The sequence below is a fragment of the Etheostoma spectabile genome, chromosome 4 (assembly GCF_008692095.1).
Source record: "Etheostoma spectabile isolate EspeVRDwgs_2016 chromosome 4, UIUC_Espe_1.0, whole genome shotgun sequence".
Classification (NCBI taxonomy): domain Eukaryota; kingdom Metazoa; phylum Chordata; class Actinopteri; order Perciformes; family Percidae; genus Etheostoma; species Etheostoma spectabile.
The window spans coordinates 12,366,955-12,389,747 of NC_045736.1; the positions used below are offsets into that span (position 1 = coordinate 12,366,955).

Consider the following 22,793-nt stretch of genomic DNA (forward strand, 5'->3'; position numbering starts at 1 on the left):
TGTGTGTGTGTGTGTGTGTGCGCGCGTCATGTACAAAAGATGCATGGCCTTGTAAGTTGATTCGCATGGTTAAGTAATTAGAACAGTGGTCCATCCCGTTACACACAGCCTGCATATTTAACAATCCCTACTGTAGACATGCAGCTTGTGAATGTTTGGGAGTTGCCACATTGTAGTTTGGGGATAAGTCATAATTATCTGGTCGGGTTCCAAATAAATGGCATTAATTTAGCATCTAACATAAATTAATGTTTTTGATTTAAAACTGTTTTGCTGCTCATTCCTGATCCGTATACAATAATAATGCTAACTGTAAAGCTGGTATCTGTGCAGAAACAAGCCGAGCATTTCTATTTGCAATATCCTGATAATCTGGATCCCATCAAATCCTCAGAAAATAGGATTGGCTCATGACTTATTTACTTATTTTTGTAGCTATATACACTTGTAAATACTATACTTAGTGTTTTCCTGTACAATTATCCCAATGGCACAAACGTTCCCATGCTGTACCTTTTTCTACCAGGGCCCATTGGTGCATGTCATTCCCTCTCTCTCCCCGGCCTTTTCCGTCTGTCTCTCTCGCTAGCACAGCGGAAGCAAAAATGCCGAAATAAAGTACAGCTACATATACAGTTTCTCGCTCAAGGACATGTCAGCATAGCAAACGCTCGCTGTCACAGGGGCATGAACTCGGAGGACTTTCAGCTGAAGGACCGTCTCGCTACTCACTACATCACTCTGCCGCTTAGCGTTTCTCCTGACAGCAGCAGCTAAATGAGGGCGTTCCCTCACCTGATTGTCAGACATGACATAGAGAGAGTTCCTGTCCAGGGAGAAGGCCATGTCCCGGAGGATGGGGCTGCTATCCTTCATCACGGTCACTGTCTCGTACAGCACTCCTCCTTCCAGAGGACCGTCCACTCTGATCTGCAGAGACAGAGACAAATACAGAGACGGAGAGACAGTGAATTCTAGCTGCAGGACACAGTGACTAATAGCTACTGTACTTTTTGTAGAGTGGCATCTGTTGTTGACTGTGTATCAGTTTAGTATGCCTAGTACGCTTCCTTTTGCATCTGTATGCGAGCTGCCACTTTCCTTTTTGGAGGGAAAAATATTCTTAATGAGAGCATTAGCATGTTTTCAGTTTGATGACTGAATTTTAATTTTAGCTTTCTTTCTTGCTTCAAATGCTGATAAAACTTGTATTCACTTTGGTGGATTGTTGTAATGCCTAACACTCGGTCATTTCAGTACATTGTTAAGCAAAAATGTCTATTTACGTTTTTTCTCCAGCGTCACCAGCATAGTACAAAATGTCTTCTTGTACAATCCATTTACATTTTTCTCAATCATGACAAATAGACGTATAGTTGTAAATACTCTCTCCTTCAGTGTAGCATTCAATAAGCTCATTAACAGAGAAGCTGATAGTGAGCAGATAATATCACAATATTTTTTTCCAAATACATAGATGTCAATTTTGCGGCAATGTTGTAGGGTTGGCTAATGGTGCTTTCACAAAATATTTACACAATAAGAGTTTTGGTAAATAATCATCAGTAATGTGGAAACAATGACTAAGTGGGTACAGGCAAATAATAGAATCTCAACTGAAGAAAATCCAGAAAATTAAGCTACATTCAGACCAAAATTTGGTGCAAACTCCTGGCCAGTTCAGTGCTTGTGTTTCATTTTTTACCCTCGTAGTGTTTTAAAACTTTTTTTGTGGGAAAGTTAGGGGTGTTTCTTGTTTACTCTACGGGATTACGGGGAGTCTCCGGTTACATGATTATCTACCGCAGAGTGGCGTGGGGTTGCGTGAACGAATGGGAAAACCTACGTTTTTTTACTGGACGCAGGCGTTGTGAATGAGGCCATGACGCTGTAGAAATGTGAAATGTGTTGAGAGAGCTTAGCCTTCATTTGACTTTAGAATGACTTTCAGGCAGCAATGCTTATTAAATGCAAGCATGAAGAACAGATGCCCACTGGTACAGGGTTTTTGATTCTCTTCTCCCACCTCTGCCAACAAACAAGACGTGCTGTTGCAGTGAAGCAAACAAATAAGCAGGGCTGTCTTTGTAATAAGTGGCTTACTGATGTCGAAGCTGTCGAAAGGCAGCCTTGTGAGGATGTGAAACTGTTTGTAAAGATGTGTGGCGAGTAAGCTGGAAGACCCTTTATTATTGCTGAAATAAACTACCCATTAGTGTTCTAACTTTTCAACTGCTCACCAAAAAAGACCTCCTTGTTTGTTTGGTTTATGTTGCGTAACCATACCCAATGAGCTTTGCACCACAGAAAGACAAGGCAATGCTCCTTACATTTTTTATATCAGAAAAATACCTTGCATCATACAGTAATGATACGTTGACACTTGAAATGCAAGTCAGAAATGTGAAATGGGGGAGAAAAGTCTGAACGAAGCAGGATAACTAGAGAAAAAAAAAATCCTTATTAGCTATGCAAACCCAGGTTGAAGCCCTATTTAAATTCCAGGGAGATTGGATCATTAACCATGTGATGCAATTACAGTAACGCTGAATTAATTTCTCAATTGTATTAATTGAAATGAAAGCAAGATAATGTGGAATTGGAGCAGAGAATTGTGGAAGTGTGGCGATACGTCTGCCATGTGATCGTGCTAGTCTTCGCTGCATGCATTCTGGCGCGTTTGAACTCAGGCGACTTCGCCACCCAAATCAAATTTGACTGCAGAAGATTTTTGAATGCGTGCCAGGTCTAGCTCGCACACGTGGTGGCAGAGCCTCAGCAGTCGCTCAATGGGGACAGTCAATCAATACAAACTGATTACATGATTGGATCCCCTGGGCACCAAAACTTCATCAATCAATCACGCCTCCACCTTCCTGGCAGCTGTGCCTCTCCAACTGTCAGCTCCACCAGCCAAAAATGAAGAAAGGAGAGAGAAGTGTGTGTGTGTGTGTGTGTGTGTGTGTGTGTGTGCATATATACACACATACTGGGGGGATAAAGGGAGGATGGGGTGTCATCTTCCACATACAAAAACACTAAAGTAATGAGCACAATAGTGACATGATATGGTCTGTTGATTCTGGATCATAAGAACAGACTGTCTCTCTCATAGGTTATTTCCTCGACACCGTACATGCACCAGACTACCCTTTGAAACAGTTATTTCATAGACAGATTTATTTTTTATATTACAGATTTTAGGGCTAAGCTTCTTTCTCTCTCGCTCATTGTCTGGTGTCTTTTTCTTGCCCTGTCTTCTCTTGCTCCTATTCTTCCTCCACCTCCTCCTTATCCTATTCCTCCTATTCCTCCTCTTCCGTAACACTATCCCACGCAGTAATGGAGCCAGTTTGTATTATTGTTTCCCACACTCTTCGTTCTATATAAATAGCATAGAAAGCAGAGCATGTAAGCATTTCTATGGTGAAACCATGTTAAAATGAATTAGAACAATCGTCTAGAGAAGGAGCGATACTGAGCCGTGTGTGTTTTCGGTTGGAGTTGATGAGGTTGACTAAGGGCCACGGGTGCAGGGATGAGCTCAGACAAATACTGACCCATCGTGAGCGATCCATGGTGTTTGATTTCAGTGGTTTTAAAAGTGTTTTATTTTTATCATTTAAAACAGTGCTGGCCAGGCAGAAGCCCTCTGGGAGTACAACAGGTCCTCAATCTCTCCTTAAGCCCCACAGCTCTATAATGGGAGTAAGGCGGGTTTAATTGGTTTTATAATGAGCCTGCTTGTAGGAAATGACACACAAAGTTACACACGCCCGCACGTTCCCACCTACACACATACACACACACACACACACACACACACAAACACAGCCATGCAAACAAAGACACATACACTTGCATGCAAAAAGACTGCATACTGACTCTTTTGTTGGTTGCCCTCATTAGATTTGTAGTGATCAATACACTACCATGGATTAGTGCATATCAGGAACACACACCCAATATAAAACAATCCATATAGACCCAAATTGGGCCCCATCTTCACTTGTTATGCATAAGTATTTATCTCTAAAGTTATTTTTTCCCTTTATTAGATAGGCAGACAGAGATGTGTGAAAGGGGAAGAGAGAGAGGGGGGTTGACATGCAGCAAAGGGGCCACAGGCTGGATACGAACCCGGGCCCGCTGCGTCGAGGAGCAAGCCTCTGTACATGGGCACCCGCTCAACCCACTGAGCTATCCTGGTGCCCCATAAGTATTTATCTGCCCCCTAGGAAGTTCATTTAGCCCTGCAGCACATTTTTGCAGGATTGCAATGGTAAAAAACAACAACCTGCAGGACCAAAAGCATTTTCCCCATTGTAAAAAGTAACATCTGTAAAACTGCAACGACAACTCACCTCTATGACTCTTAATTTAAGCCATGCGCGTTTTATATTTGACCAACGTCTGTCTTGCTGGGAGAAACAATCTTAAAAACCTGTGACATCACCACAATATGAACTCTATGGGCCGAGCAGGAACTTGCGGGCGGGGCCAGCGGGAGAAACACCACTGCACATATTCAGTGAGCCGCATGTCACAGAGGCTTAGAACGTTTTTGCCTAGTGCAAGGTAAGCAACTCCATTGAACTGAACAGGCGCCACATTGGGATACAGTATCCACTTAATGTAATACATCCATGGTATCCATAAATAAATAAAAACACATTGTTGAATCCTATTTGGGAATGAAATGAAAGACTAAAATTACATCATCTTTACAATCTTTTACTCAGGTCGCTCCCTCACCTACAGATATTTTAGGGATTAGACTGATCAGGGGTCAGCTATACGCTGCAAAAGCTCTGTGCGCCTTCTGTATGATCGTATGTGTTAAAATTAGCTGTGAGTGGGTTGTTTCCACAAAGCGCTTACACTTCAAGATCTAGCTAGAATGCGACAATTGGATTTCAATCCACCTTGAATGTTTCTTGGTTGCATTTGTACTTAGCTATTGCGTATCCAAAGAGCTATCTGATCCGACTGAAATGAATGAAGTGACTAAGTGTAAATGGGGTCTTATTTAAGTAGTTAGGAAACCTTTTTCAAGGTCAATATGAAAGATTATAGACTTCCCAAAAACCCCAATAAACCTTGTTTTAAAAGTCAAGCAGATTCCTCTTGTGAGGTCCATGTCATGTAACAGAAGAACTGAACTGTTTTGCCATTAATCCCAAATGTTCACATGACCTCAGTGAGCTCCTCATTTCAATTTCTTTTCCCAGCTTCTCTCAGCTGACGAGGATACACACTCTGTATATATATATATATATATTTAACCCATGAATAATATTTAAGCCGATAACAGCATCGTCTTCCTGCTGCTGAAATTCCATTGCAGAACCTGCAATTGAATATAAACAACCCAGATAAGCATGGTTTCCACAAACAGATATGCAACCTGAGCCCATGTGCTCTTAACGAAAAAAGCCTCCCATTCTCGTAGCTGGGTTTGCATCTTAAATGCCCGGCTGCACTCTCATCCTGTGAGAGCCAAAGAAAACAAAACAAAAAAACCTAGACTTCTTAGATGTCACTTGGCTTGAGTCGGGTTGGCTCCGTTGTAAAGCTGCCAGACCTTGCAGGAGCAATACATTCACCCAAATGTCTCTCCAGTGAGTATTTACATATGGGGTTGATTTTGAGATTCATTTCAGCCTATAATTTTATTCATGCTGAGAGGAAGTATACATGGAAATGTCCCCCAACCCCTGCTTTTCCGCTGCAGATTGCGAAACATTGTAAAACAGATGATTACTATATTTATGTGGTAATGGCTGTCCAATCTAAAAAAAAAAAAAGAAAGTCTGTGGCCAGCCAGTCTGTGCCCTCCACATTCACCCAGCTAACCTAAACATATGGATGATGACCCAGGAGGCATGGAGCACTCTGTTAAACCAATCATTCCCAATCTGCCACTCTGACAAGGTTTCATCTGTCCCTGAAGACTGACCGACTTGAACTAAACACAAAGAGGTCAGTTCATTTATTCAACAACAAGCTTGTCTTCTTCAGTCTTGGCATGGGATTTTGCTGGAAACCAGTGATTCATCCTGTATGCAAACATTGGAATCACAGTAAAGCATTGTGTTTTGCATAAAAAAACACCAAAAGTAAATAAGTCACAATTTGGCGGGAAACCACACATACATCTTCCATAATACTGGGTAAAGGGCACAGGATGAAAATACATGCACGACCAGATATAACACAGACTAGTAACACAGACTGTAGGCAAGACATATTTTGGCAACAGCTTGACTCAATATTGTGACACGGTGCATGCAGCGACATAAGGGCCAGACAACTGGCCACCTTTAAGGTTGAGTGGCTGTGCATATAGTCCGATGGAGGATGACAGCCGAGGAGAGCGGGCATTGATTAGCCCATATACCCATCACGGCTCTGTGAATGCTAATGAGACCAAGCTAAGGATAGAGCTGAGCTGATGCGGCTGTTGAAAACAAAGAGTATTCAGGGGGAGGTGGGTCACTGAGGTGGAGATGTGTATTACAGGACAGGACTAGTCATTCAGCCATCACATTAGCTACAGTCACAAAGCCAAAGTGTATTGATCATAGCCACTAGATACTCTGTATGTGGGCAAGTGCCCATAACTTAACGCGATTACCAACTGGGTCGGAAGAGAGGTCATGGCGTGTGTGTGTGTGTGTGTGTGTGTGTGTTCATGCATGTGTGCTTTTAAGGGTTATTGTTAAAAGCCTCCCAGCTGCCGAAGCCAACATTTACAGTTTGCTCTAACCTTCAACTGTATGGCAAGCTTCCAAGTCTTCATACCACATTTTCTACAACTTAACCACAGTCTCCTCTGTCTCTTCATGTTCACTTCTTTTCTCTCTCCTTGAGGACATGGTTTCCTGTTCTCTGTTTCCTGTCCTCCTCCACACGCCCCCCTGTCCCTCCAATCATTCCCATTGTTTGTCGGGTTCCCATGGCCCACCAACATAAGCAGCGGGAGGGGGACAGTGGAACAATTCATGGCACCCATATGGTCTTCATTTTGCTGACCGCAATGCAGTCACAGTCCTCTTGTGTGTGTGTTTATGGGAGTGAGCAGGAGGAAGAAAAGAAAGAGAGGACAAAACCAGAAAGAGATGGCGCTGCTAAATCAAACTGCAGTGAGAAAAAGCAGAGAGATGAACACCTTTTTACCTTTCTTTGTTATCACAAAATTGCCTCCCTTAATACCATTTACTATTTCAGCTGCTCTGAGACATCTAATGGCGATCCGCTCTGAAGAGTTTCACCCTCAGGTCCAGCTCCCTTCATGCAGTTATGAAAATTCTATTCAGCTGCTGCCCCTCCCCTCCTCTGAAACTCCATTCTTATGATTTCAATCACCAAATCTCCCCTTTCTGACCACCCCCCCGCCTTGTACTGGAGAATTTCCCCACCCGGTCAACTCTCAAGAAGCCATAACGAATCCACTATTTGCATGAGAGTATTTAACTAAAGTTGTATTTGTTGTGAGCTTAACATTTCCAACCATTTCTAGGGAAATACCGCTGCTGAGTAGCTGAAGCCACTGAGGTATTGGCTGGTCGGTTTTTATTTTGTTGAACAACACTGCACCCCCTTCATATTGCAGCGTGTGCATCCTTCACAATTATATTTGCCAGCACCGAGCTAATTCTCATACTGGGATTGATCAGTAAAGGCATCGGTGGCCACTCAAAAGCAGTGTTGAGGCAGCTGCAGGGATCAAATGTGGGATGCTTCAGTTAAAGGACCGCTTCTCTACCAGATGTCCCTCCCCAGGATGTGGAGAGTGAGATGGAATCTTTAGATATGCAATGGTTTAATCATATGATAAAATATTACTGCAGTTGCTTTGTTGCAGGTTTGATATCATTGATTTCCCTCTGAAATGGAATGCACTCTAAATATTAGTAGAAACTCGGACCATCTCGATAATGAGTCGCACAATCCACGTCCTAACACTCACTATGTCAGGGAAGCATCCGGATGCACTGTGTATGCCATTGCAGTCCTTCTGAGTATTACGGCACTCTGATGAAACTATTCTTCAGAAAATCATTTCCACTCAACACGTGGTATGTGTTTGAGGTTGCCACATGGTAAGCAAACGTATAATGTCATTCTACAGTGTACTAGCTGTACTTGCTGGGATTCAGTAGCATTGAGATATAGTTCTCCTGTCCTTCCTCAGTAGAAAAGTGAAATGGAGCATGGTACCTGGGGAAATGTGTTTGTAGTCTGATACGGCAGATTTTGGAACTTAACAATTATAACCATTTATTTACAATTCAAAAGACAATGCTACTCAAACCACATTTTGAGTCTCTTTACCGATTTCAGTTGTTTTGTTCAGTTCAGTCAGTAGTCACTGTCACTTGTCAGTAGTCACTGACTGTGAGTCACTGTTTTTTTTTTAAATAAGTGATAATTTACTGTAAATGCACATCAGTGAGCCATACCTTAACTCTTCATAATGCTCCAACCTTATGGCACTTCTTTTTACTGTGTGCAAATCAGCAGTGATGTCAGTCTCTCTCTGGTTCAAGTTTTTTTTTCTTTCTGGGCATAGATGTGCACCGTTTATGCGATTATTGCTCAGCAGCCACCTGTCTGCTACAGAATTATTGCATCATGATTGTTTATCTTGCTTTTGCAGTCGTTTAGTTCCCCAAAAGGGGAGCTCTGATGCTAAAAGTTACTGATTTGGTCGGTGACAATGGCATCAAAGATTTGTTTGTACATGTACCAGATTCACCTCTACTCTCTCCACCTAACCAGGGTTCTTTCAATATGTGTTCATGTTTATGAAAATGTTATGGATCTCAGGCTCTGCCTGCTGGTTTGTGAGCTCTGGCACAGTCTGTGTCCCACTTGCTCAGATTTGTTTTAGATCATCACCCAGAGCCATTCCACCAAACTCATTATTGTTGCAATAAATGGTTAAAGCCTTGATGTGATTGCTAACGAGGGGAAATTGTGCCATCGGCGCCAATGAAAGTTGCATCTACCAACGCCTCCTGCCTTGAGACTGGAATAGATTTAAATAAGGATCAGTGAGATAATGGCTTTTACCTGGATTCACCTCATTAGCGTGCATGCGTGAAAAGTGTAAAAGCCCCTTTTGTATTCAGCCCAGAGCTACCTACAGGGTTAGGGTGGTCATATTACTCAGCTAAAATCAACAACCTAAGACAACAAAACTGTGACAGGTGATGATAGAAATATCCCGTTATATATCTGGACTAGGAGTAGCCTTATCGAGAGACGTTGATGGACTCATCCATATGGTGCATGGAGCCTGGATGGTGAGACTGTTGTTTATCCCTATGACCTTTCACCTAAGCTACACCCTTCCTGTGGCAGGCTTGACCTTTGCAATGACCCTGCTGCTAAAGTGATCCGCTGATGGCATTTATTGTCATGCCCCATTTCCACTCAGCCTGTCCATTTGGGGGTGATGGAATAGGATTCAAGAGGTGACCCCGGTGCTCCTGGAGGCTCCTAGGAGTCTGAATCATGGCAGCTTGTTCTCTCAGTGTAATGACAAACTCTGGCCTTTAGACACCATGCACTTAGACCAGTTATGACGGATGTCGTCACTCCTAACCCAACCTTTCTGCTCAATTCCTGAACTCCTACAAAAACATACATGTCGCTGTGTTTTACTGATCTAACTTCTCTTTCTTCCTGAATCTGTCCCTCTTTCTTTTTCTAACTGAAGATCTAAGTCTTTTTACCTCTGTCTTTATTGTTTTGCTCTCCCTTTGTAACGTTTCTGTCTTTGTCTCACACTGTCTGTCCCAGATTCTTCTCTCTCTTTCTGTCAGGCTAACTTGTCTTTTTTCCCCTCGGTGGCTCATCCAATGAAAGAGCTGCAGTGATGCTATCTTCGCTCCTAGTCTGGACCCTTGTGTGTGTGTGTGTGTTTGTGTGTGTGTGTCAGACAGATTGCTTCTCATAAGACTGAGACCCCCAGGCTAATGTCACAACAGTCCTCTCACACATTTCCTCAGTCAGCTGCATGCCTGTACGACTGTGCAGTAAGCAGAGCCAGCGGTGATACCAAGTCAATCCAGTTGGATCAAAGAATGAGCCTCATAGGAACTTGATTATGATATATCATTACAGTATGCATTTGAAATCAAACATGATGGACAATGAGTTAAATCAAGTTTATGATCCCCTCAGAAAGAGGTCATTGAATGTCTTTGGGCCTTAAGGGTTCCTACATGTATAACTGTGAGAGAAATCCCTATGGTGGTTGATGCATTCCTGTAGATGCCTGTTTTCTGTACATTTTCTATAGTTAGGCATACCAAGGAGCATTAAGGGGTCAAAGCGCGTCTGAACCCCCCCCCCCCCCCCCCCCCCCCCCCCCCCCCCCCTCACACACACACACACACACACACACACACACACACACACACACCTTTCTGATTTTTGTAGCTGTAGGAAAATGACAATCATGTCTACTTCCCTCAGTCATTGACCAGGTGTGCAGAGTTGAGAAATTAGACCTGAAATCATAAGTCGATTGACATTTTTTTGATAATGAGATCATTGTTTCAGTCATTTCCCCAAACAAATATGCTACACATTCTCGGATTGTAACGTCTTACGTGAGAAGATTTGAGGCATTTTTTGTCACGTATGAGAGACAACTGATAATCTGTGGGAATTGGACTTTTAATCAGATAAAACAAGCATTTTGTGGTGCATTTATTTACTATTTTCTGACCCCCTTTTTTTAGCCAGAATGAATAATCAGTGATGGATTCATTAATTAAGAAACAAAATAGATAGATTAATCAGAAATCAGAAGCCCTAAAAGGGGCAGAATTTAAGCTTCTCTCTCTAGCTCTCTTTTTTTTCCATTCGTCACTCAACTTCTTCGTTTAACACCATGAATGCACCTGATGATGCAAGCATGGTAGAACAGCAGAAACCAAATACTAAGGGAATACGAAAGTTACACTTAAAAGGATGAGGCTGGCAATATATATTTTTTTATTTTTCTTATTGTTAACAAATCAAATGAAAGGATCAAAACCACCAACACTTTAGTCAACCTTTTAATGTTTTCAAGTTGTCCTCGCCTGTCTGTGGCACTTAGCGTCTTTTGTCCTCCTATCTCTAAAAACATGTCACAAGTATAGGCTATATTTTCATCAAGTATTTTCCTGAAACAGCTGGGTGCTGTCCTTTTTGCACTTGTTGCGGTGTATTTGCAGCTGCAGATTGGGTGTGTTTGTGAGTATTTATGGCAGCAGAACAGTGTATATGGGCTGACTCAAAATAAACATATTTTGCCCATATTCATCATAATAAAAAAACATGTCACCAAGTGCAACACTGTGGCTTAAGGATGTGTTTTTACAGGGTGGCCGCGGGTCCTTAAAAAGTCTTAAAAAGTCTTAAATCACGTTTCCTAAAATTAAGGCCTTAAAAGCATTAAATTGTCTTAAATTCAGATTGGTAGGTCTTAAATATGTTTGTGTCATGTCACGGCGAAAATGCAGGCAATCTGGTGCGAATATTTTTTCCCGTGGCTTTGCGCTGCGTTGTCGCGGTAACATAACCCCATTTGTACATGTCCTATCCCCTGACCAATCGGCTATCCTCCTAACCACTTCAGCCAATCAAGCTGCTCGTGGGCGGGTGTTGGCGTGGCCGTAGTCAGTGAGATTTGTAATTTCGCGGGATTCGTAATTCGCAGCATGCAAGTGATGCAGTAATTGTTGATAGCCGTCTAGAAACACTGGGAATGCAAGTTCAGTGACAAATGGCCTGAAAACAACGAGTATCCTTGGTTCAGGTCGGTGCCTGAAAATGCTTATGAAGCGAACTGCGTTATGTGTCAGAAGATTTTCAAACTTGGGCCAATGGGGATCAGAGCGGTGGAATCGCATGTACAAAGCAAAAAACAGAGACTACGTAAAGGCACGCCAGCAACCCGCCATCGCTAGTTTCTGCTCCACCGCTAGCAACGATGTCAACGCTACAACGCTAGATGTAACGATGGGAAATCTACAGCAACAACGCCAGCTGACCCACGAGCAGTTTGTGGCTCTACGCCAACACTCCGAGCCGAGGTGATGGAGGGGGGCTGAGGACCGTGACAAGACACAATTCATACAGGTCAAATAACGGGACTGAAGAAGTGTTCCAAGCAATGCTTCCAGATTCAGGCTTGTACATCATTTACCTTTGGAAAGACAAGATACGGGGCTAAATTTGGATTGGTGCCATATATCACAAAGGACCCATCACAGAAGTCCAGAATTGCGTGTGCTTTTTATTATGTTCGACGAGACACTGAACCAGACAACCAAAAGCAAACAGCTGGACTTGCATGTGCGTGTATCGTTATAAATTGGTAAGGACACTCTGCTGGGAAGGCTTTCTCAAGTGCAAAGTCACTGTTTTGTTTATTATAGTATATGAATTGTTTTCCAAGTATATTCACAAAAGCTCATGAGTAGACATCAAAACTTGAACAAAAATTGGTCACTTGGAGACCTGAAAACACACATATAGATACACACACACAAACACAAACACACACATTCCCACACCGCAAAACACTCTTACACACTGCTGTCTACTCTCCGTCCATGATGAGTCCTCCACAAACTGCAACCCATCCATCTGAGTCTCTCTCTCTCTGTCTGTTAGGCACACAAATCATATAAGACTCTTTGCATTTTAAAAGCAGCTGGAATTGGCATTTAATTTTTTTTGTTCAAAAGGACAGTGTTTTTTTAATATTCAGTTGTATTTCCTTGATGTTATAACAATTTGTTCAAGGGACCCAAATGTTCAGAAAATATTGTAATAATATAATTAGGACAGCAATTACATTTTGTGTTATGTTTTCAGATTACACACATTAAATCAATGTTCTTCTCAACAGATTATTGTCCTTTTACCATACTGTTATTTTGTGTTTACTTGGATGTTTTTCCATCGTAAATTTGGTCTTATTTCTTAGAATTTTTGGTCTTAAAAAGTCTTAAATTTAACTTGTTAATACCTGTAGCCACCCTGTTTTAATAGTCTTTGGACAACAAGGAGGTCTGTGCTACAGAGGAACAAGATATATCAGGGTTAAGGCTACACAAGCAGTATTAATAGTATACGTTCATGTTTTGTTTTTTATTGGATTTCTTGACAATAAGAAAATATGTGGAATATCACCAGGTCTTTGAGACCTTGAAGAATGGAACAAGAAATTCAAACAAAGAATTTAAGAAAAAAAATGAGACTTTAAAGTCAGAGTAAAATAAAATTTGTGATTTTTCATTATAGCCTACTTTTTAGAAATACTTGTTGAAAACACATGAAAAATAAACTGTATAGTACTGAATTGTGGAGTTAGATCATTTTTCACCATTTCTGTGTCCAGGATTTTTTGGGCGTCCTAAAAATCATGGTTTAATGACGCACTAAAGTCCTGCTTTACATAACCCCTCCCCCCTACTGTATGAAAACGATGTTACCACCAACGTAGCGTAGAGCGTGTCTCGTTTTGTTCACCAAGTGTGTGAGCGGTTCGACTTCCCTACATTCTGCAAGCTCCCTTAGCTCTTTTGGTCTAATAAAACATGAATAAATAACTCCATTAAATGCCACATTCATACAAACACAAGCAGAATAGTCGTCACTGAGTCTTTCAGCCTGAATCGGCAACCCGGCCCGCCGGCAGCTACTGCTCACTGCTGCAGGTGTGTGCTAGGTGCTGGCTGTCGCCAGGGTGTGGCTCTGGGTGTGTGCTGTCCTACTATAGATTGTGTTTGCTACTGGGTTAGCTGCTAACGATAGTCTGTTCTCTTCGGCTCTTGCTTAGTATATGTGCTAGCAAACTTATACAGCTGCAACAAGAGTCAGTTGATGGCAGCGGCCAATGCCAGCGGCCAATGGCAGCGGCCAATGCCAGCGGCCAATGCCAGCGGCCAATGGCAGCGGCTCGTTCTTCTGCTTAGTGCCCCCAATGTCTAAAGAGCAGAGAATACTGCTAATTGAAACCTAATTTTATATATTTGTCAATTGATTTGCTTCTTCACAGACAGACTCAGAACACATTTATTTTTGCTTTACCAGGACAATAAAAGAATGGGAACGCTAATGTTAGGCTATGAAAGAAGGAAAACTCAAATTAGAATTGTTAGACAAGTAAATTATTTGCAAATAACTTTTATTCTTGTTTTCTTGTGCCTTATGAGGTGAAAGATTTAGTGGGGGGATTTGAACCTGCCTACAAGATACAGAGAACACTTACAACTCTAAGGGTGTTTTATTAACATGTAAAGATCCATGTCAAGCACACAAAGATAATGTGAAATGGACCTTTAAGTATTTTGTAATGCTAAACGCTATTCAAACCAAAATCCACCAGGACATGTGTTAAGCAAGAGGCACTAAAGCTGCATAATTTCCTGTTACTAATGCAAAGGGATCGAAGGAACAGGCATGTGCTTCAGGAACAGGCATGTTTAGTTTGCCCTGCAGGCTGCAGATGCAGCGCTGCATGATTACTGCACCTTTGTTCAGCTGCATAATGTCTCACATAATCAATGTGAAATACAGTATTAAACAAAACCAGTTATGCTAATTAGGCCCTTTATTGATCATGTAATTGCACTAGTTAGTGTTAATGGATTTAAGATTATTATTACATAAATGCATGGTAATATGAAGTTTGGCGGAAGGAACCTTTAATGTGATGTAACTTAAAGGACATTCCACCAATTTTAGACGTGAGTTAATCGTGATGCTGTGTTACATGGTGAGTGCAAAACAGCCCATGAAAACTGTTTTTTTTTTTTTTCCTCGTTGTCTGTCTTTGTTAAGTCTGAGAAAGTGATGATGTCACAATGATGTACTCAGGGTTTTCTTGACTTTGGCCTTGGCCTTTCACGTTCTTAACAGCAAGCCTGCATTACAAACTGTGGGCATGGGGTTAGACATGAGCATTTAGGGGACAGGGAAGGTCTAACAAAAAGCTTTGCGCTCCATTATGGGAAATATAGGTTTCCGTGTTTGGAGTTTGACTCTCCAAACTAGGAACTAAATGTCAGGATATCTCTGGCTCTGCTGCATCACGTTCAACTATTCTTGTAGTTGTCTGTCCCCAAACTTTATTAAGTGCCACTAAATTGTAGGAGTAGTATTTTAAAATTTGTGAATTTATCTATCATAGAAAATTTGTCCTTTTAAGGTTTTTTTTTCTTTGCTTGGACTTCACGCTGGAGATTGATGCTGCTTGTATGGTTTCATCAATCCTATCCACCCATTTTTCCTTTTTTGTGGCTACTTTCCATTAGCTAGCCAGCTTTGTAAGAACATGACTTTCCCATTCTTAACTGCGCCTACTACGCTCCGAGGAGTTGATTGTTTTGCCAACCACTGGAAATAGCCATGAAGGGGCATGACATCAGACCTATTTGACTCGCTGCACAAACCTGAGATGCCAATCGGTCATCAACAGCCATGAGAAATCAGTGTTGTGTTTTGAGTGGATAAGTGATGTTATTTCAAGAGGATCTGGTTACCACTCTTTAGCATTTTGCTTAAAACAACCAGACAATCCCTCAGTATGCTCTCACCTTCTTCAGCCGTCCACTCCTGGTCCCCAGGAAGATCACACTGTGTCCATTGTAGACGTAGGAGGTGACGGAGGTCAGCCTGTCCCTGCTCTCCGTGTACACCGTCTGACCCGACACCAGCTGGGAACCCCCCAGGGGCTGGTTTATATCCAGGCCACAGAAGTGATCATCGATGGGAACAGGCTGCGTGGAGAGAGGAAGGGACGGACAGATGGGTGTTGGGGTGAAGATGAAGAAAGAATTACGAAAATGAAGGCAGAGAGGTGTTATGTGAGAAGGTGAGGGGAAGAAAACAGGAGAAAATGTGAAATGAGGGAGGGATTGAAAAGGGAAGAGAGTGAAAGGAAGGAGGAGTGGGGATGACACATGTAAGGAGGGGAGGTGCAGGTAGCGAGAGAGAGAGAGAGAGAGAGAGAGAGAGAGAGAGAGGGAAGAGCGTAAGTGGGAGCCAGAGAAATGACTGAGATCACTGTAGACACATACGAATACAAGACGAGAACTCAAGCTGACCTGTGGCTATCCTAACATGCATTAAGTGCACAATATTCAGGATGAAAAAAACGGCTACTTCAAAAGGGTTCGGGCTGCCGCTTTTATCAACAAGCCTCGGAGCGGCCAAATTTGGGGAGCAGACTAATTGCTGATGGCAAACACGAGAAACGCTGTGTATTTTGCGCCTGTTTCTGTGATTTTTAGATCACTTGATCTGACATTACACAAACACACAGCACAAGATATGTCAGGTTTAAGCATCAAAGAGAGCCGTGTGCTTTGCAGTCCTGTTGCATCTTTTTGTAATAACATGCAAACCTTTGCTAATTGCCTGTCGCTTAGAGTATGAATACTTTTTTACGGCAGCTAATTTCTTATTTCACATCCTCAACTTCAAACGCATATTAGTTCTTACTGTTTTTCTTTCATCAAGCAAAGGGCCTCAGTTTTACTGACTGCGATTAGTGAAATAAGCTCAGTGTAAACAAAAACTTCTTATCGCACCACATAAAAGCCATTGTCTTTCTGGCTATAGTATGCATGCATTCAACTCTTCTCTTTTGAAAGTTATTGTACTGTATCTGTGAATATTCTTAACAGTTGCATGTGTTACTGTTGACTGCTTGCCAAATTGCCAGTCTAAAATTCTGCAGTTGAATTTTAAATGGCATACCTTTTATCACTACTTGAAAATGTTAGATGTTAAATTAGAAATATAAGGGATTCATCTAAATTCCAGGTCAGCCTTCATAAATACTTCATCATCCCTTCAATTAGTTATCGTCTTTTTCAGTAATTATCCTCAATCTCAAAAGAAAATATGCTGATCTTTCACTTTCAAGATATCCATTTTCACAGGAAAGAAAATATTTTGATCTTTCACTGAGTAATTAGTCATGCACCCAAAGAAACACAGTATCTAATCACATCTTAAAAAAGCTGAACAACTGCGTTTCATTTACAAGTCCATTTTAGATATAATGCCCTTTTGGTTAACTGCACAGTAAGACTTAATTACGAATTATTATGTGTCTCTGTTCTCCCTCAGCTGCTTTTATGAATAACATTACTGAACATCTTATTTGTTTATTGGCATGGTGGAATCAAAGTACATGTTGTGAACCAACAGAGCCAAGGATGTGATGAATATCATTGTTTTCATGATTCGCTTTAGACTTGTTTCCATGAAAGCCACTCATTATGCAGAATTATAGCTTTCACAAGGAACAGACTTGGACATTTACAAGAAAGCACTTTTCTCAAGATCAAGAACAGGTCTCAGAGGGCTCTAATACAGCTGACAGCGACAACAGTAGAAGGAAGGAGATGGGGGGAGAGGGGAGAGAAAGGAAAGGAGAAGTAGGCGTGAGTGAGTGCCCAAACCCCTGAATAAAATCAAAGCTCTATACAAAACTCCTCTGATTAGCATTGTGGAATTAATCTCCTCCAGCTCTTTTGCTCTTGTGGGATCCTGAAAACCTGAATGGTGTCTTCAGCACAGCTCTAGCTGACGGCCTATCAGCTATTTAGGCTTCAATCATGGTTGTGGATAAGCTTTCGGTAAGTGTACATAAGGGCTGCTCACCACTTTTTGTAGTTAGGTATAAATATGTGTGTTACAGGAGGATACATTTCTGTACATTTCACCTACCGCCTTGGTGCACTGCACGTCCTTTCCCAGCAGCCAGTGCAGCTCCAGGTTTCCCTCTCCCTGGTAGCAGGACTGCAGCCGCTCCTTGATGCGAGCGTTGATGTCTTGGATGGTGAAGACGCAGAGAGCGGAGTGATCTGGAGGGTCGTGGCACTGCTTCTGCCCCTTAGAGAACACAGCAAAGAGCACGTCCTCCTGGGCGCTGATGTTGAGCGACCTTGCCAGAACCCTGCCGGCCTTAGCCAGGTAAGCCGCCTGCAGCAGACGGTACTCCTCGCCTTTATGTACGCACCCCACAGGAAGTGACACGTATGAGTGGAACTTCTTGTCACCTTTGCAGAGGCGGATGATGCGAGAGGTGTAAAACAGGTCGCCAGGGGAGCCGCCAGCAGGCATCCCATTCTCAGGCGTCTCAGGCTGCACGGTCATGAAGTAGACGAAGCTGCCGCTAGCAAAGCCGTAGATGTAGAAGATGTCAAAGTGTGGGACGAGAGCCAGTGTGTCTGAGGGGATTTTAATAAGAGAGGAAACAAAGTCAGTGTGAAGCTCGTAGTCCAGCATGGCAGAGGATTCTGGGTCGCGAGGCAGCTTGCGGCTGGAGATGGTTGGGAAGTAGTCCTGTTTGCCACCGACTGCCGTGCCGATGTACAAGGTGGCATCCTGACCCTGTGAGGGCACGACAACCCCGTACATGGTCCCTGTCTGGTTGTCACTGGACAGGTAGTGTTCCTTCTTGTGCGTGGGCTCCACGAGGATGAACAAGTCATCCAGCCTCATCAGCTTGCAGACGCCCTGGTAGAGACTCCCGCAGGCCAGCAGCCGGTTGTGAGAGTAGTCGATGAGCAACAGTTTGTTCACGTTGTCAGTAGAGGCAAGAGGCTCAGAACAGGGCTGGACAATCAGCGGAGGGTAACACGCTTTGTTGTCATACTCTGGCCCCGTGTCATGGGACACCAGGAGGGTGAGATTGGCGGACAACTTGTAGATTCGGTTGACAGCTCCGATGTACAGAGCTCCAGTAGACTGATGCACAGTCAGGTGGTTCAGCGACCACTCCCTCCTCTCTGATTGGAAGGTGTTCAGAGTCTGCCCAATAGTCGTCTTTTGATTCACAGAGATTAGAGTCAATAGCCACAGTGCCAGGGGCCATGACATGACCTTTAGTGGACAGGGACCTTTAGCGAGGCTGCAGTAAGTCCATCCTTTATCCGAACACGTACCCATCCCCACAGGGCCCCAAAACAAATACCAAGCTCAGACAAAACACTTGGGATCGTGTGTCACCTGGGAGCAGTACTGCGCTGAAAAAGATGAGCTGAAGTGCGGTCTCGTTCTCCTCAAGTGATCTTCACATCATTCTGAAAGCGAGAATAAAGACATTTGTTTTAAACTCAAAAGATCCTTGATTCTTTCGACTGTGAAAAACTGCTTTCAGGGTATCATTAGACACTTCATCTAAAAACCTAGAAATATATATTTGTTTTTCCCTCTTTCTCTACTTAGTCAGACACATGAGACATCAAAGGAACAAGTAGTCATTTGTTCAAACTGCCTCCCCATATTTACTAGCCCGAGAGATGGTCCAATATTCCCCCTATCAACAGGGGGGCTCATTATATTGCATCTCTAGAAAAGAGAACTAACTGTGGTCTATTACTTGAACAAAGCAGTGACACACTGTAGCTGTGCCTTCCCTCTGTTTGGGTTGGCTAATTAAATGATCCAAATGTATTAATTATGCTTCCATATTTTGGGCTTCCTGTTTTCCTTTCTCCTCTCTGCCTTGTTCGTTTAAGTGGTTGAATCCAGGAGGAATTAATCACTCTCCACTGCGACCGACATTCCTAAATTAATCAGGCTTTTTCTAGGGATGGCAGGGAGTCATTAGAGATTCAGAGCCAGGCAGCATCAACCCTCACACTTCCCTGTTTAATATAATTAGCATATTGTATGTAGATGTTTCCAGGGGACAAACAATGTCCCTCAAACACACGCTGGACTGGAGGATGGATGAGTTAGACACATGGCAAAGGATTTGGTTTGATGTGTTTGTGACCGTTTTTTTTCTTACCCCTGTCATAACTGTTGTGATGTACAGTACAGTGTGTTTTAGTTTGTGGTGTTTCTTATACAGGTGAGACAAAATAAGCTAATTTGCAATAGAAAGCAGGAACAGGTTTTTATCTCAGAATAACGACATACGTTTAGTGAATGCAACACAAGCATTGTAGACAAAGTGGCTTCACATACGCCGTTACTTCATCGTAGTCCATTAATGGAGTAATAAAAATGCCTGCATAGGAGGACGGATCATAAATTAAGACACCTACATCACCCTAAATCCTGTCCATGTGCCACCAAAAGCTTCTCCAATCTGTCCCTAAAGGTTCTTTTTATCTCCCCCTTTGTCACCACCAGCAGCCCCTTCACACTCCTTTAATAATATCTCTTTTTTTTCTTCAAATCTTTTAAACCTTTTCAATGAAATGCCTCTAAATGTCCCCTAAAGATATGCTGCCAAAAAGCTAGAAGGCTTTAGCTCAAAGACAACTGTCTTTTTTGGCTGCAGCTAACGTAAACAGGGTGTTTTCTCAGTCAGACTTCCCAGGATAAGTAAAGGTTAAATGAAGACAGCCATGTCAGATCCTAATGCGGGGGTCATGATGCGGTGGGTGCTCTCCATTGGCTGACTAAGAAGACTTCTGGCTGAGTTGAGAGGGAGCCAGGGATGGAGCGGATGGACTGACACTGAGCTGGCTGGGCCGACTCCAGCTCCACTCCAGCATCTCCTGTCCATCTGTCCCCGCCTCGCTCACACCAGGGGAAAAGTCACTCGAGTGTCTCGACCTACTCTGCTCAATTTGGCAGGCTTAGTGTGAGAAACTCTACCCGTAATTGGCCACCTAAGAGTAACATCTGATGCCTGTTGTTTTCCTGAATTTGAATCTGAACTTTTCTTTAATTATAATGCGTGACATTTAATTCAGACCTACCGTATGTGAAGCAATCCTAGTCACACTGTTTCTTTCATCTTTAAAACTTTATCTATCTCTGCTCAAATGTTAGATCATAAAGCGGCTATTCTTTTCTTGACCACCATTTTCCAACTGGTTTGCTTTTATTAGTTCTCAGAAACCTGAGATTTGGCAGGACATGTTGGCTCTAATATTTACAGCTTCTTTATTTTTGGCCAAATGGTGTCCAACAAATTCCTTCTGAAAATCCCTGAAATCATCTGCTTTGCAAGCTGATGAGTCCCTGAACCAGTTTCTGTGTTGATGTAACCATCGTTTTCGATCATTTGTCACTTCATGTGCAAACCCGATGAAAAGAGTATTCAGGCCTTTTGAAATGTTTCAGAGGAAGCAATGACAGTCAGTATTTTAATGGATTCTGGGTAGACAAAAATATAAACTATTTTAAGCATTTATATTTGTTTTCGGTAAACAAAATTGCCTAAACCAGTGGTCACTGGAAACCTTTACTCCCTAGAGGGCAAACCTTTTTCTTTTTTTTCTTCTTTTTGATGTAAGCTAGTGGGAAAGGGGATGCTGGAATGGAATGGAATGCATTAAAGAGCTGTTGAAAGTGGGCGGATTATATCACAAATATCGGACTGAATCCTTTGTACAGCTCAAAATTATGAAATTATGCAAAAAAACTCTTGATTTCTCCATGGAAATGACCATTAATAACAAGTGTATTGCATTTGTTTTCAACCTAAGAAAGACAAAATGTCCACTAAGTTTGATTAGAATATTGTATTGATGCACTGAGTTGAAACAAGAAAGGGCAAAAATGAGATAGAAATGATTAGCCCCCAGGCCATTAATAGTCAATAGAGTACCCTTTCGGAGCCACAACTGACAACAAGCTCTTAGAATAGTTTTTAACTAGGTTGGTACAGGTCTCCTGAGGGATTTTGGCCCATTCTCCCATTCCAAATTGTTCCAGCTGGTCCAAATTGCGTAGTTTCCGAGCATGGACATTCACTTTGAGCACCCACCACAGATTCTCAATAGGATTGAGGTCTGGGCTCTGTGGGTCTGGCCACTCCAGAACCTTGGTTTTGGTATCCTTCAGGAACTGTTGGACCAATTTCCATGTATGCATTGGGTCATTGTCTTGTTGGAAGACCCAGCGACAACCTAAGGATAGACTAAAAGCACATTTCTGCATATTATTTCTCAAAATTTCAAAATAATTTCTTTTTTTAACAACACCATCCACTGATGAATTCATTCATTGGTGAATGTTTGATTATATCAAGTGTTATCAATGCTGCAAACATTGGGAAGAATTTTAGGAAAATGTTCTATAATTCCTGGGGGGCTAATACTTTTGGCCTCAACTGTACATATTCTTGAGCTGCCACAGAAAAAAAACTCTAGAAAAGTGGTTTTGTGTTTACCAATTCAACGAGGGTTGGCTCTACTTTGGGGTGCCCAACAAAACCCCTTACCTTTTGGATTTCTCTTGTTCAAATCCCACTGCAAACTTCCTGGTGAAGTGTAATTTGCATTGTTATCAGCACCTCAAGCGCTGTCCTTTTCTCAACCAGAAGTAATTAATAAGACAGCGCTCTTCATGTCCAACAGCAAATAGCAGACCATATGATATTTGCAAAGCCAGGTTTGAGTCTGGAATGACCTTAAACAGCAGACACCAGCGGTGCCACTCAGATGTTAATTCAGTGTTGAGAGTCTCCAGTCAAACCCCTGGAGGAATTACAAAACAGGGAGGGGATAAAGAGATGATAAAAAAGGAAATGCTGGTGGCAAACGAAGCCAGGCAGGCAAGCAGCGGCCTCATCATTCCATCCATTTCTGTTCTCCCGGCTTTGGTCACGTCTAAGGCGTGCAGTCATGCTGCTCAGTGTTTACCCTGGATTATAGAGACAACTTTTTGCCCTGTGCAGTCCTCCCTGCTGAATTCTCCGCCTCGCCACTCAGACACGCTCCAGCCAAGACGTGACTCATTCACACTCACACACAGGAACACGGTTTGCCGAGGCCTCTGGGGACGCAAGCTCTCAGCGG

At 42.5% G+C, this 22,793-nt stretch overlaps 1 protein-coding gene and 1 long non-coding RNA gene across 3 annotated transcripts in view; one reads left to right on the forward strand and one right to left on the reverse strand.

Moving 5' to 3' along the window:
* LOC116687366 (uncharacterized) overlaps nt 1-22,793 on the forward strand; it is a 138,087-nt gene that overhangs the window by 89,979 nt on the left and 25,315 nt on the right. The window lies entirely within an intron of this gene.
* Nucleotides 1-22,793, reverse strand: part of LOC116687361 (plexin-A2) — an 86,798-nt gene that overhangs the window by 54,022 nt on the left and 9,983 nt on the right. For both annotated transcript variants that reach the window (XM_032512682.1, XM_032512684.1), the window contains exons 2-4: nt 17,755-19,112; nt 15,612-15,794; nt 796-930 (exon numbers count right to left, since the gene is read on the reverse strand). In XM_032512682.1, coding sequence (XP_032368573.1) covers nt 796-930; nt 15,612-15,794; nt 17,755-18,978 — 1,542 coding nt within the window. In that variant the 5' untranslated portion in view covers nt 18,979-19,112. The remainder of the gene's footprint in view (nt 1-795; nt 931-15,611; nt 15,795-17,754; nt 19,113-22,793) is intronic.